The 16,946-nt window shown below is 29.7% G+C and overlaps 1 protein-coding gene across 1 annotated transcript in view; it reads left to right on the forward strand.

Moving 5' to 3' along the window:
• LOC111628216 (alpha-1,3-mannosyl-glycoprotein 2-beta-N-acetylglucosaminyltransferase-like) overlaps nt 1-16,946 on the forward strand; it is a 75,400-nt gene that overhangs the window by 49,974 nt on the left and 8,480 nt on the right. Inside the window, exons 7-9 of the mRNA XM_023371956.1 lie at nt 1,273-1,407; nt 1,528-1,618; nt 8,841-8,931. Coding sequence (XP_023227724.1) covers nt 1,273-1,407; nt 1,528-1,618; nt 8,841-8,931 — 317 coding nt within the window. The remainder of the gene's footprint in view (nt 1-1,272; nt 1,408-1,527; nt 1,619-8,840; nt 8,932-16,946) is intronic.

Below are 16,946 nucleotides of genomic sequence, written 5' to 3' on the forward strand. Positions count from 1 at the left end.
TGTTGGGTATAATTATGATTCATCCTGTATATTTAACTGAAATTAAATATAAACATAATCTATATTTTGATTAGTTAATATCTGTATTTTAAACTTTTATAAGTATTTTCAAATTTAGAAAATTTAATTTAATATTTTCATATTAAATTATTCAAATAGTCATTTTCTTTAAAAAATTACAAGTGTAATTGTATAATTTGAATTTGTAATAGTTAATATAGAAATGTTGTTTTTTACGTAAATTATCAGATTTTCAATTACTTGTAAAAAGTAGTTAAATGCTATATTATATTTATTCTATATCATCACTCAAGAAACATGAGTTAACAAAATATGAACTAACAAAAAAGCTGCTTTCATTTTAAAATGTTTAAATTTTATTTGTTTAATTAAATATTTTTTTACAACTTCTATATAATTGAAGTTAGACTTTATTTTTGCATAAGCATTTTATTTGGAATTATTATTATTTAAAAGAGATAAAACACTATTTATTTGACTGGAATGATATAGTAAATATGTCACTCTAAAGCCTTAAATTATTTTCTAGTAACAGATAATTTGAAACAGTTTTTTCAACTAATGTTTTCGATCTTCAATTGGAGATCTTCAGGTCTTGATTCTATATTCGTTGACGGAATGCTTAAATTGAACAGTGATGTTTTTTGAAAAATTTTAAGTAATTTTTAAAGAAATTCTCGGGATATATAAAATAGAAAAAAGTAACAATAAAGATATAAAATTACAAAATATGCAATTAAAATTAACATTTAAAGATTGTATATCAAAGCTGAGAACTTTTTGTTATATTGTCTCTATGTCGTGTTACATCATATTCGGACATGTGGCCACATGACCGAATATGATGTATTTATAAATTGATTACAAGATGGAAGAGGTGATTCAACAAAATACAAACTATATTATTTGATTACAAACAAATTCACTTGTCAGTCAAAAATATTTCATGTTAAAGTTTATTAAAAAAGACACTGCAAACTTTTCAGATGGCCTATATTTAGTGCATTATCGCTTTTATGAAACATAATCAATATATAAATATTTTATTTTGATTTTAATGAGATGATTATTGATAATGAAATTTTATGCAGATGTAAATTCAGGATATTCAGATTATTAGAATTTTTATATTTCAAATATTATAAGTATAAATATTTTATACTAAACTAATTTTATATATATCTGAATTAAAGATCATAATACAGTTAAATTTTATATAGTTTATGTTTAAAATTTGTTGTTTTATTATAGATGATTTAGATATTGCTCCAGATTTTTTTGAATATTTTTTGGCACTTCATCCAATTTTGAAAAGTGATCAGACTTTATGGTGTATTTCTGCTTGGAATGATAATGGCAAAGATGGAATGGTAGCTAATGAACCTGGTAAGAAATATAATGTAGTTGTCAAATTTGACTTGTTGCATTTGGTAAAATTAATGATTTTTTTGATAAAGTAAAGCAATGTTTAATAACATATTATTCAAAATTATATGCATTTTTCAGCTTTGTTATATCGCTCAGATTTTTTTCCTGGACTGGGATGGATGCTTACAAAAGACCTGTGGTCTGAATTGCAGTCCAAATGGCCCAAAGCGTATGTATAAGTTTATTTCTCATTTGTTAAAATGATTGTTACTTAATGATAATAGACTTAAACATATCCATTATTGCACACTTTATTAAGTATATAATATATCACTTATATACATTTATTATATATTATAAGTATATTAAGTGTATATGTAACAAGTAAAACGGCAAAACTGTATTTGGAACAAGACTATGTCTCGGAGACTAACTACTAAGCAGAATCACTTTGATGCTCAAGGTGGGTCTCATTCTCGTTCTCCAATCTTCTTTGGTATCGCTGCTTTTGGGCGCAATCATTCAAACTTTGCTGACCATAACCACAAGGTTGTCCATGATGTATTTTCAATGAAATTAACATATCCAATTTCGAAATTTCTCTCCGTTGCATGTCGGCCTGGATTGAATTTTTGTTGATGCATAAAGAACATTTCTTGTTTTTGAAAAAAATAATCATGGCCATTGTATTGTCCAAAATTATTTTTTTTTTATTTTGCACATACAATATACAGTTTAACCTGATTATAACGTCATCAGATATAATGACAACTCTAATATAACGTCAAATTTTTATCAGTCCCATGATTTTACTATACTAGATAATGTTAAAAAAACCTACTTGTAACGACATAAAACCCTGTAATGTCATATTTGAAGCACTCCCAAATTTACAAAATTAGATTACAAATTTTATTTAACATAGAAGAAACTGTGTGTTCAATCCTAAGGTCAGAGTTCACTTCTTAGAATGACTGTGGGTGTACTCTCCCCCACCTGACTTAGGTGGGGTGAGGTGGCTGTTTTGCCTGTTTGTAGAAGAGGGTCACCATTTTGGATTTTATTTTGACTCTGTTCTCGGTCCCCTGACTACCGATGAGTCTGGATTTTTTTATGTGCAAATGATTTGGTCACCTAATACTCTGTGCCAAATATAAACTTGACATGTACTCCTTCATACCTCTATGCTGGTAATAAAAAACGATTTTATAAACAAGACAGTCTTGTCGATAAATATAGCCATTATACATATATATATATATAATATATAGTCTTGTTTATAAAATCGTACTGCCGTTTTTTATATATATATTAAACAAACTTGTAGTAGGAGGATCAAAAAGTAATTGAACTTTATTTAATGTGACTATTTAGAAAATATTAAATAAAAATATCTTATTTGTAAGATATAAAGACTACCTCATAAACAGTTTTACATGATATATTAGAATTGGCACAATCATAATTACTTTCAAATAAAATTTTTCTTCCAGCCCAAGTGAAACTTGTTCTTAGAGATGGAATTGTGTAACAGATATGATGACATTATAGCTTTGCAGGAGAATATCTCATGAAGATCACGTTTAGAATCAAAAGTGTTTCTTTTAATCATATAATCATATAGGGATTGAAAGTCCTGCAGTTTCTCTTTAACAATGAAACTAAAGCCTTTCCATAAATTGTTTCAGACATAATATATGTAACTTAAGCCTAATGACATACCAATACATAAAATATATGATTAAGAATAGCCTAATATTAATGATGAAATGAAATTTGGTAAAAACTAGTGAAATTTAATAATCTTGACTATGTATATTAAATTTTACATAAAATTTTATTTTAAATGACATTCAGTTCCTTAACATGCCAGTGGAAACTGTCTTTTTTCTTTCTTTCTTTTTTTTTCAAATCAAGACAGAATCATGTGACTAGAGTGAACATTGAGAATTAACAACGTTGTTTTGAAGATCGTCATTAGTCTCAAACCTCTGCCCTGCTAGCCATGTTTTCAGTTCAGGAAAAAGGTGGAAGCCTTCACACATCAAAAAGTTCCAAGCTGGTGGAAGTCTTCATCACCTTTAAACATTCAGCATATAGCCCTGGTTTAGTGCCGAGCAACTTCCACCTCTTTCCTGAACAGAAAAAGTGGCTAGGAGAGCAGAGGTTCAAGTCTAATTGCGATCTTCAAAACAACTTTAGGGCCCATCTCAAGTCATTGGCGGCAACATTCTATGACAAGGGGATGGAAAAGCTCGTCCACAGATATGACAAATGCCTCAATATTCACGGTGATTATGTTGAAAAGTAATGATGTTTGTATGTAACTTTTGGTAATAAATTCATTTTGTCACTTGTCTTTTTTTTTATGGACCATAGGAGCTTGAAAAAACCAGCCTATGTACAACAAATTAATATAAACCAGACTTTAAATTCTTTACAATCTTTAATTTATTACTTAATAATTACAAATGTATAACTTGAGAATTTGATTAAGAGGAGAATCAGAATTCAATGTAGAGAGATTATTATGTAGAAAGAGTCAAAATATAGGATATTCTTTTTTATATATTAATTTTAAAAATATATATAAAATAATTTGATAACTTTAAAACTTTGAATATTATTTGATTGTATACAGTATATGTTACATTGAAGTAAAAGTTATAATAGTTGATTTTTCTTTGTATTTTGAAAAATACCAAAACACCAAAATGATTTTAGGATTTTGATTATAATTTAATATGTAATCACCATGTGTTTACACCAAGATTTGATATAATTAATTTAAAAGAGTAAAATTGAAAACTGACCAGCTTATAAACTTTTTCCAATAAACAGTTTTAATTTTTTAGTCTGAAATTAAAATATTTACATTCTAAAATAAACTTTAATTATATTCTTTAAAATCCATAGTAACAATGAATGAGTTTTACCATAAGCTTTTACTTTCTTATTTAAAATATTTGTTAATTTTTATACTTTATTATTATTATTATTATATTATATTGATGGTCGTTTCATCTACACCGGATGCTCTATTACGTAACGATTTTATAGTTCTGTGTAACTCTGTAAGGCGACTTTCAAGCTGTAAGGAATACGATACGTTCCTCCATCGTAAATTCATTTGGACGTTTCGCGTCGTAAATTAATAATAATTTATGTCGAGGTTCCTATTTAACGGCCCTTTGCGCGTGCCTTTCGTTTAAATTGTTCTTACTTTAAATCCAGAAGAGAAATTAAATTAAAATTGCCATTTATTTATGTCTTTTAGTGTCTACCCAGCGAAATTAACAATAGAAGAATCCAAGGATTTAATGGTCGGTTTCTTTTCGGAAGGTTCGGGTTCGATTTCTCTTTCTCGTCTCGATTTTGGCGCTTTCCTCCACCGAAATCTCGATAAAAATCCGTATTTTGTCGTTTATTTCGAAGCGAAATCTGGCTTAAGAGGGTGCTTTTTCTTTATTTCGAAAAATAGAAGGACAAATTGTTTAGTGGTTGGGAAAATTAACCGAATTATTAGAGAGAAATTTGGCACGCGACTTCTAGCTTAAAAAGGAAACTGTAACTCACTGATGGCCCCCGAGTCGTTTCTTTCTTCGGGACGTCTTCATAAAACAATGTATTATGGNCCATAGTGTGTCTATATATATATATATATATAATCAAATTAGTCAAGGTAAGTCAAGAGGAGAGGGAAATCAGTTGGGAGACAATAGTATGGGGTCATTGTAAAGAAAAACTATGTATACATGGGTATTATTCTCAGTAGTTTTGGAAAAACAGCTGTTTGAAAGTTGCTCCCATAAATACAATAATAATGAATGATGTATTTGTTATATTCACATGTTACATTCATTGACGCATGTTAGTGTTCCACAGACATGAGTCAATTAAACTTTACATTGCTTTGTCTTCCTATTACTATCAGTGTGTCCAATGTCTTTGGCTGTCAAAAATCAAATATCTCGCTATTTAATTCTGATGCAAATGCCATCTGGCAAAGATGACTTAGTACAGAGCTGTATTACTGTATACTCTTTTAATATTATTAGCTCAACCTTGTACACTGTTATTTTTCTGTAATATCACTACAAACCTTATTCATTGAATCTACTTCATAACATTTATTATTTATTGTATGTAAGCAAACAGCTATGTCAAAAACTATTGAGAATAAAACCTAAGTTCATATAAAGTTTCTTTTTTGTTTATGATTATCTATTCTATTGTTCTCATAACTGATTTCCCTCTCCTCCTGACTCATTCTGTGTATATAAATAAATAAACTCTCATGATAAAAATTAATGCATGAATTATAATTTACAAAATAATGATAAAAATGTATAATTGAGAGAGAGAATAACAATAAATATATGTAATTTATAACTGTTTGAAAAATATAATTGAATAAATAAGCCTATATTCTTAACAGAAAAAATGATAGAATATATAATTAAATATTTAAAAAAGAAATAAAACTAAAAGAAAAGGAAAAATATATACAATGGATTCTTGTTAGTGTCAACCATTGTTTAGTATTATCAGTCAATCCAGTGTTAGTGTACATTAAACTGCTCTTCAGGGAACTTGAACTTGGTTAACATTGATGTTTCTTTTACTTACCTGTTAGAATAATTATTATTGCTTTTTAAAAAATTCTAACAAAATATAAGTAAATTCAAGTGATTTTTGTATTTAAAATTTCAGTAATTTTTTCAGGATGTTTACAGTTATATTTTCAGAAGATTTAAAAATTTTCAACTGAAAACATGCTTATTAAATGAAAGTATTGCATGTTCTTTCATTGTACAGTTGTATTAAAAGGTTTTATTTCTAAAACATCTAAATATAAATTAACATGTAAATAGAAGCAATGATGAACAGGAAAGTGATAATTAAGATGGCTAAGAGCATTATGATATAGCATCTCTTACTTCACAAAATGCTTTTCTTGATGTTCACTGTCTTTATTGATTCAAACTGAAAAATTCTGGATACTCACATTGATAAGTTATACCAGCGATTCCCAACCTGTGGTACGTGTACCCCTAGGGGTACGCGATAGGTTGTTTAGGGGTACAGAAAAAAATTTATTATGGCAGAAAAAATAATATATTATGTATCACAAACTAATAGTATTAAAAAATTATTAGGTAAAATATGTTCCTTGCAACAATCACAACTTTATTATACATTTTTTCATTTACTTTTTTTTCTTTAATTTAAAGTTACAATATGTAAAATTAACAATACGAGCACTCACTAAATTTCTTAAATGAGGGGTACAATCTAGAGATATGACATGTCACGGGGTACAATCTAGAGATATGACATGTCACGGGGTACAATCTAGAGATATGACATGTCACAGGGTACGCTAATGAAAAAAGGTTGGGAACCACTGAGTTATACAATACATTGATAAAACTGTATTTTAAAAAGTGTCAATTACTCACTTTAATTTTAGATTTAACAGATTTTTCTAAATGATTTTTTTATGCCCATGTGTCTTCTTCTTATATGTATTTGATGACTGCTTTGGAAGTTTTCCATGATTATTTGAATTAAAAATTTCTATGAAAACAGACATTCTTATTCACTTTTAAAACCACTTAAAAGGAATTTTTTGGACAAATAAACCAAAATGTTATGTTATTTGAATCCAACACTCATCTGAATTCAAGAATTAATCGTCTTCTCAGTAATTCTTGAACTCGGATGAGTGTCAGATTTGAAGGACAACATTTAGGTTTATTCATCAAAAATCCCTTTTAAATGGTTTTAAGTGATTGATTATATTGCCAAATATTGCAAATTTTTAGCTTCTTATCAGAAATTCTTATTCTATGGTTAAATATATAGATATGCAATACAATTTTCTTTCAGACAGAAATTGCTTAATACTTGTTAAATCAACCCTTATAGGTGGTCCCATAGATTGACACTAACAAGAATCTACTGTTGACTTCATGGATAAAAAAATCAAATACAGTTTAACCTGATTAATAACGTCATCAGATGTAACAACAACCCTAATATAATGTCAAATTTTTATCGGTCCCATGATTTTACTATACTAGACAATGTTAAAAAACCCAACATAAAACTCTGTTTTAACGTCATATTTAAAGCACTTCCAGATTTACAAAATTAGATTACAAATTTTATTTAACAAAGAAAATACAGTACATGTACTACATGTTCAGTTTCTGGGGTCAAGAGTCCACTTCCTAGAATGATTGTGGGTGGTACTCTCACCACGTGACTTCGGTGGTCACATCTTTAAATGACACGATGATCAGTCAGTCTGCATAGTTACGCATGTTATTTTATACAGATGCAGATATTGTTGAGCAAATTAAATATACAGATGAAAAAAATGAAGATGATGAAGATAAAACATCAGACAGAGAAAATGAAGTGCCATCAACCAGGGAAGCATGTAATGCAATAAGATTATTGAAAATGTTTTACAGATCTCAGAAAACTTTATCGAAAATAATGAATAAAGTGTATGATTTAGAAAATGATATTGATAAACAATTTTCAGGTGAAAAACACCTACAATCTAAAATAACTGACTTTTTTTAAGTGAATATTGTTATTGTGTCTTTTTAATTTGCATACATTAGTTTAACCTTTTGTTGCCTTTTTATTTGACATTATTCTCAAAACTGGAAGTGCCACCATTATTGAAACTTAAGACAAATAGAAATTTCTTATAAAAGGTAATTTTTGAAATTTTTAATTACATTGATGTAAACTTAGACATAATAATGTAAATAAAGTTGATTTAAACATTTAGTTTGCACTTTTATACATACAATAATAAATTATAACCATAATAGATACATTATACTGTATTACCATTAAGAAATAATGTTAAGGTAATATATATGATGTTAAATTAGAATGGATTTTATAATAGATTCTTAAACATACTTGATACTTTTTATGGGACTGAAATTATGACCCCACAGATAACGACACACTGTTATAACATCAAAAAATTGCCAGTCTCATGGATGACGTTATAATAGGGTTAAATTGTGTATATAAATGTAATCATTCGTCAAATTTAGTCAGTCATATGTATGTAAAGAATGTCTCAATACTGGGATGCAATTTTTCCTTACAATGTTCTCAGTTTTAATAGTGTCTTGCCCCTGTACATCCTACTTTTCCTGTTAACAATAGTCATGCTAGACATCTATCTAACTCTGTTCAGGGGAGAATTTTTGAATTGAAATAATGTGACTTAATTTTTATAACCATATTATTTTTAGTTTATGAAATGAGTTTAATTATTATGAATTAGTTAATTCTTTTAAATTATTTATCGATAAGTTAGTTACTTCAAAATTAAATAAATCTTTTAAATGTTTTTTTTTATATTCGTAGTGTATTTATTCAACAATAACTAACTTTCTTATTGTTTTTTCTAGTGGTCTTTTTTATGAAAAGCATCTGAAATTTATTAAATTAAATGATAAATTTGTGCCTTTTACAAAGAAGGATCTCAGTTATTTAAAAAAGGTATTATAAGTGTATTTTTGTATAATTTGTTTATATATAATTTAAGAAAAAATTAAAACAAAATTAGAAAAAACATTACAAAATAAATAAGTGTAGTTAAAATAATTTTTAATTTTTAAAGCTATACGTCAATGATGGCACCTAATGCCTAACTCTAATGCCAAATTGTTTATTAAATTATTAGTAATATAGCCATTTCTGGCTCGATAATATTTGGCTTTGGTTGACGTATAGCTTTAAAACATATCGGATCTAGTAAGGATGTTTGATTATTAATTTTTAATGCATTTATCAATAAACTGAATATTTTACCTAAATTAATTGTAAAATTTATATAAGAAACTTCCAAACCCAATATCCAGTTAAAGAACAAAAAATATTATTGAAAAAACAAACGTTTGTTTTTTTTCAATACATTTTTTGTTTTTTAACTGGATATTGGGTTTGGAAGTGTTCTTTTATATTGCATATATCTAGTTTGAGGTAGTGTTTCTACAGTAAAATTTATATATTAATTTTCTTAGTTTGAGAATAATTAATTAATGAGAAACTTCCAATAAATTTAATTGTTTTGTTTTATAAATTAAATCCTTAATTTTTTTGATGTGATACACTTAATTAGAAATACAGAAAGAAACTTATAGATAAATTTTTTGTAAATTTACTATAAAATATCAGATTTCCTCTCGTGTTAAGTAAGTTTAATTCAATAAGTTTATTTTAAAAAAAATTTAAATCGGGTTTTTGAAATTAAAAACAATATTTTTTATAATTCGTTCAAATATTTTTAGAATACTGTGAATACTTTCAAAATTAAATAGCTATGTTTTGATGTATCTTGATGATTTTTTAATAATGTGATTAAGTTTAAAATAAACAGTAAGCTGTCTTAGAAAGTAATATTTCTTAGAAGTATAGAAGAGAAAAAAAAATGTACACAATGATAAATTACATTAACTAATGATTGAGAATCTTAGTGAAGTACCAAAGGAGGGGTATTTTTTTGTATCAAATTGATCAAATTGCAAATTCCACAGGTGAAGCTGCAGGTAACAGCTAATGTGTGTATAATGTATGTATATATATATACATACATACATATACACACATTACTGACTGTATTATATATATATAATACAGTCAGTAAAACATCTAAAACTTGAATTTGAAGGAACCAAAAAAATGACCAGTTTAAATTAAGGAGAGTTCTACATATGGAAATAAATATGAGAAATGAAAAATATTTTTATTCAGATGCAAATTATAAAGTAGTTGTGAGATTCTGTGGGTTGTTTTTCTGTAAATTTTAGCAAAAAGCTAAGTTATGAGAAACTTTTCTTTATTTCCATCTGTTTTCCACAGAATTAGAAAATACACGAGCATGTGTTATTTTAACAGTAAACAGTTGACTAAGAAACTCATGTTAAAGAGGGGGTCTTTGATGCAACAAGTCCCTTCCCCCTCTCATTGATCTGAGAAAATTTTGAAATAAAGTTATAACAATTAATTGTTAACGTGAAAGAAAGTTGACATTTAAACAAGTCCATAGGGAGAATTTAAAAACAATCAAAAGAAATAGTAAACTATCTGCCCTGAATAAACTAATTCTCACCACCTTAGCTGGCCCAGCGATGAGAAACATTCAAAGTGTCATCACTATCAAACAAAAGGTCACCTGACCACACTCCCACACTTGATGAGGATATAATGACGGCACACCCAATCTTTGGGGCAATCAGTCCCTAAGGAGAATCTTTTTACATTGGTGAATTGTGCAAGTTTCGGCCGATGTCGTCTCCGAAAGTTGCACTAAACGAAATGAAAATAAAATCTTAATGCTAGCTAAATTCTAATTAAAATCTTACTTGGTGTAATGTTGGCGTCCACGAGTCTTCTTAAAACCACATTCGGGTAGCAAATAACACTGAAAAAAGGCAGAAAACACAGCAAAAACTAGAGCAAAGAGCACACACGTCCGTTCCGCAAGCGAAAAACATGGAAAGTGATGCAAAATCATGTAGCAACAATACACGTTTCCATAGAAACAGCAATTGTTGCGAGATTAGAAAGCTCACAATGAATTCGAATGTGATTGATGTCATGGATTTTTTTTTGAATTTTAAGGCTAAATATCTGCATTTTTTACATTTCTATCCTCCGAGTGAAGACAAATTGGGATCGAAAGACTCCCTACCACCCTCCGCCTTCGGTTTTCATTCTCCATAAGGGGTTAGAAGCAAGATTTTCTATAATTGAGCATTATCTTTACCTCGCCACCCCCAGAACTAGAAGAAATCCTTCCTCTCGTTTGTCGAGTATTTTTCGACGAATTTTCCAATTGACCGACAGTGCAATTTTTACTAAATTTTGTAAAATTTCATTAATTTGACGCCATTTTAAAAGCAGTTACCTGATGTCATCGAATGTTGGTTATATTAAATATGCGTGTTATAGTTTAGTTACGTAAACGTTAAAGTAATTTGTATATTAAATAAGCAAATTTTATGAATTTACCTGAGTGATAGAAAACATCATGTATGTATTTTACACCAAACAATCAAATATAGATCTTTCTATATTGAAACTGAGAAAAAGATCGTTCATTTCAAGAAAAGTAACTGTATTTGTAAAAAATCTATCAAAACCAACGAGTTGCGTAACTTTCTCTGCTGTTGTGAGATTTTATTTAGAAATTAACTTTTATATTTTTAATTACAGTAGACTCCCTATAACGCTTAGATACGTTCCACTCTATAAGAATTTTACATCGTAGAAATCCTTAAATACATGAGCCAATCACAGCCTGACACGTGTGAAGTTTACGGACTAAGGCTGTTTGAAAGGTTTTCTTCTATAAAATTAACCAATTCTAGACTACTTCGACTCAACATTTCCAAAACACGTATAATTTTTTGGTAATAATCTGTATAAACTAAGCTATAAACAAAAAATTGTGGGATTACTTACCGAGTGTGCACCGTTCGACTACGCCGTTGCTTATGCTTGTTTTCGTCGCGGAGCAGTGCACCAAACGGCGGCTGCATTTTCTGATAAATTATTTTTCTGCAAAAAATTTGTTGACCTTTGGAGACATCATTAATATAAATAATTTTTATGGCCATTGAATAAGAAATGTTTCTTTCACAAGAAATGTATAAAATTAGTGCTGTATTAGATTTACGGTACCTAATTTACATACTGTACAGACGATAGTAAACCTAAACTCTTTGTAGCGTGGCGCTGGACGGCGGAAAATATATATATAATTATAATAAAGTTACAATAAATTAAGTTAATATATAATTATATATACAGTACCTAATTTATATATAATACTGTACAGACGATAGCAAACTCAATTTACCCGCCTAAACTTTTTGTAGCATGGCGCTGGACGGCGGAAAGTAGTTCGGCTGCTCATCCACTATTGGTCCAGATTTGACCAATCTTGTCGCGACACGAGTCGGCAACGACGTTTTATGAGTCCCTTTATATGAATACTGCCGCAATTTTTTCGCTATGTTATAGGAATTTTCGTTATAAGAACCCATGTTATAGGGGGTCGACTGTACATTATAATAAATAAAATTGTGTGTGGCGCCATCTGTTATGAGATTTTGTTATATAAATTTTTCATAGTTTTAATTATTATAAAATGGCAAAAGGTTTAATTTTAAAGGTATGAAAAAAAAATTTTAAATGCTAGTAACGAGTAAACTAGAGAACTAGCAATTATTTATTGTGACATTGTCACAATACCTGGATGCAATTTTAATCATATTTTTAATTTTTGTAATTTAAAATACAGTGGTGCCTCATATAACGGACACTGCAAACAATGGACTTTCTGTTTGGTCGTTACGTGACTCGAGCAATGGACTGGCTGCAAACAATGGACTTTCTGTTTGGCAGTTACGTGAGGTGAACAACGGACTTTCTTTCAACAAGTGCGAATGATGTTTCCACTCTTTTGCCATTGCCAATGACAATTTGCTATTTTTATAATATATTAGTATTATTAGAATATATTATTAGTATATCTGAAGTACAGAGCTCCCGTTGGGATTCGGCTTGCTCCCTTGTTTATTATGTACATCACCTCAGTGCAGGATATTTACATTTATTCAAGTGTTGTGCAAATCATGGCTTCTAAAAAACAGAAAGGTGATTTCAATTGGAACAAAGCAAGAAATCATCAGAAGGAGTGAAAGTTGACAAAAACTTTCTCGTCAAATGGGGAGAGGTTAAGGAGTTTACCAATACTCATTATCCAAACAGAGCTGAAGCCAACAGGATCAATGATCTCTACAATGACACCCTTGCCAGTCATTTACACGACAGGTGTTGAAGAAGAGAGAGAGAAACAGACCACCTTGGACATGTTTTTTAAGAAGCCAGCTGCTAAAAGGATGGAAACAAAGGATGGAACAAGAGGAGTTGACCCTGCAAGCTCTGATAGCATCTCCTGAATCTGACTCCAATTAAAAGACAATAAAAAGAGACCTGATGCAATGTGTAAAAAGTTTGTATCTGTATGAATGTGTGAAGAAAGTGTTCCTCCACCTCCTCCTCACATCTGACTACCCAGCATAATTGGTGACTGCTCCATTTTCATTTTTTTTTTTTTATGGTACAGTATGGTTATTTTATGCTGTGGAACAAATTATATGTTTTAACATGTATTTCTATGGGAAAATGTGTTTCGTATAACAGATTTTTCACTTAACGGACATGTACCTGGAATGGATTAAGTACATTATACGAGGCACCACTGTATATGCTCTTCACATCAAATTATTAGTAATGGCTTGTCCTTGTACATCACACTTTTCCTTTAACAATAGAGTCAGAGTCATGCTGGTTACCTATTAATTGCTTTCAGGGAGAAGTTTTGAATTGAAATAGCATAACTTCCACTTCGCATCGGACGTTTGTATAGTTTAATCATTAAATGAAATAAAAATTTTAACTTTGATATACAGATATGCCTTTCTTTTTGTTTCGGAAGGTGAGATAATCGCTTTTCTAATGTTAAAAATGTTATTATATAGCCTGCAGACATTAAATAGACATATCCTCATTAGGATGCTATCAGTTTAAAAGAAAAAAAATGTCAGGCTAATAATAGTTGGTATAACCTGATAATGAATCGGTTTCTACACAACCATGATTCAATGCTGATATCAGCCAGCGATCAGAGAGCCTGTAATAAGAGTTGGTCATACACAACGAGCTAGAATATAGTACATACCTTATGTTTTTAAATTCAACACTTACATCACTGTTCCGTTGAATGATCTAACATACATATCCATTGAATGATTTAACATCAGGTTTTGTAGAAAAAAAAGAAGTGATTGCGTTGAAAGGATGCTTTTCACGGTGGCAGACTTAATAAAAGATAAGGTAACGATTGTGGCTGTTTTGTTAAATAAATAAAGTAACTCACATAACCATTATTTAGGGTTTTATTCGATGTTTGTTTGTTGAGTTATGGCAACACAACACTTGGGCGATCTGCCTAGGGGGATGCCTTCCGGGAGATCTTGTAAAAGGAAACTGGTCCCTATTTAAACATTACACATGTGGATAAAACCCGGAAAATCCACGTGGCCAGCCCGTCCAAGCATGATGCGAATCCACGACTGAACTCCCAGTATTCAGGGTACGAAGACCGCTTGGCCACTGGTGGGCCAGGGTTTATTCAAATTAACCCTTATCTGTATAAATTTTTTTTATACTGGGTCTTTTTTCAATAATTTGAATTTCTTGAGAATTTATACCATTAGGAAGATGAAGAGGGTCAAATATCGGTCCTTATCAACTTTGCACAAATTCATGGAGGTAGTTTGTTTCTGAAAAAGCTTAATATTTCAATATTGACCAAATTATCAAATATTATCGTTCAATCACTGTTTTATCATATACAGATCGTTTGTTAATCCATCTGCTGTTACTGTGTCCACAGCAAGAGTGAATCGATAGTTTGTATAAGCGAAATTTACTTGTTTTATGGAAGCCGCCATGTTAGTTTGTTGAAAATTCAACTGTCTTTCATGTTGAGATTGTTCAGCTCAACAATGAAACAACAATGATGTCACGGGCTTCAACAGACAACTTAACAGTCCATTTAGAAACATTGTTTTCCCACTGTTGAGCTAATTATTGATACTCTGTTACAACATGGTATTTTATTAGCAAAATTTCTTTTAAGTCATTACTTCATAAGATTTGTCAATTTCAGTCGCTACCAAGGAAGCTTTTGTTTGCTTCTTTGGTAGTGACTCAAAACCACCAATTTTTAATAGAATGAATGCATCTTATCCACAAGCTATATAACAGGGGTGGGCAAGCAAGAGTTCAGTGGGAGCCGAAATATAAGTTTTGCAAAATGCATGGGAGCCACAGTTCTGTACTTTTTTATTCTGTACTACAGTTCTGTACTGCAATTTTATTATATTGGGTTGTTCGGAAAGTAAGTTTGTTTTTTTTCGTGGGAAAAAAGCACAGCATTTTTATAATAAATAAATATTTTATTGAATTATATATTGACCATTTTGGTCAAATACCTGTTGTCATCATTTCTGGTAGTAGCATGATTTCACATTCATAAAAATTTTGATCATTGCTTACAAAAAACTGATCCAAGTGATTTTTGACATTGTCATTTCAAGTAAATGTCTTACATAAAAAAATTTGTATAGAACCGGAACAAGTAATAATCTGAGTGTGCTCGATCTGGCGAATATGGTTGGTGTGATAGCACGTCCCATCTAAGTTATAACAGTTTCTGACGAGTTACCAAACTTGTGTGAAATTTGACATTATCGTGGTAAAACACTACACCTGTTTTGTTGATCAATTCTGGCCGCCTTTTCTGTTTGATGATATTACTCAATTTGTTTACTCGATGGCAGTACACTTTCGAATCAATTGTTAAATTGTCTGGTAAAAGCTCCAAAAAAAAAAAATTTCCTTAAAATCCCACCAAAGAGAGCATCTCTCTTTAAGGACATGTGAAACCCACATATTGAGCTTTGAAACGAAACCAGGTTGTTTCAAGTGGTCATAAATGGTTGAATTTGACAAATTTAATCTCTTAGTGATTTCACGTGTTATTATTTGGCAGTTGCTTCAATCAGTATCTTTATTTTGATTTTATTGGCTTCAACTGGCCATCCAGAACATGGTGCATCTTCAATATTGAAATTGCCAGAATGAAATTTTGTAAACCAGTTTTGGCGCTGTCGTTCTGTCAACACATCATCTCCATACATGTACCACAATTTTTTTCTTGCTTGAACAGCATTTTGATTTTTTGGTAATAAAAAAGCAAAATATGCCGAAAATGATGCTTTCGATCTTCCATATTTGATGGGACACAAAAAATAAACAATTGCACAAAATCAAACAAAATTTTTTACAAATAAGTCTTAAAATGCTAACTGTCAAAATATATAATAATAATATGGTTTAGAATGAAAATGGCGGGAAAAATACAACTAATCCGTCTAGTGGTAAAAAAACGAACTTACTTTCCGAACAACCTAATATAATATAAAACAAATATTGAATTTGTTTTAATAAACATATTTTCACAAAATTGTGGAAATAAAATTGTAAAAATAATAATAAAAAGCAGAAATTAACACTTTCAGCAAGAGCCGTATGTAACTCAAAAAGAGCCGCATTTGCCCATGTCTGCAATATACTAATAACAAAACAACAACTAAATTAATGAAACAACTAAAAAAACTTTCTTTTTTGAAAGTTTTTTAGTTGTTTCATTAATTTAGTTAATTAATATCATTAATTAAAACACATACAAAGCATGAATAATACAATGTCCACATTGCAGAATACATACATATACAGTGGGTGATCGGTTAACGAACATAATCCGTTCCAAGACTTTGTTCGTTAACCGATTATCGATTTACCATAGGTTTCTATGGGAATTTGATTAATTCATTTTGGAGACCTCCAAAAAATAAAAAATATAGACCATACTTTCT

Source organism: Centruroides sculpturatus, unplaced genomic scaffold (assembly GCF_000671375.1).
Source record: "Centruroides sculpturatus isolate CEXI.00-Female unplaced genomic scaffold, Cexi_2.0 scaffold458, whole genome shotgun sequence".
Taxonomy (NCBI): Eukaryota; Metazoa; Arthropoda; class Arachnida; order Scorpiones; family Buthidae; genus Centruroides; species Centruroides sculpturatus.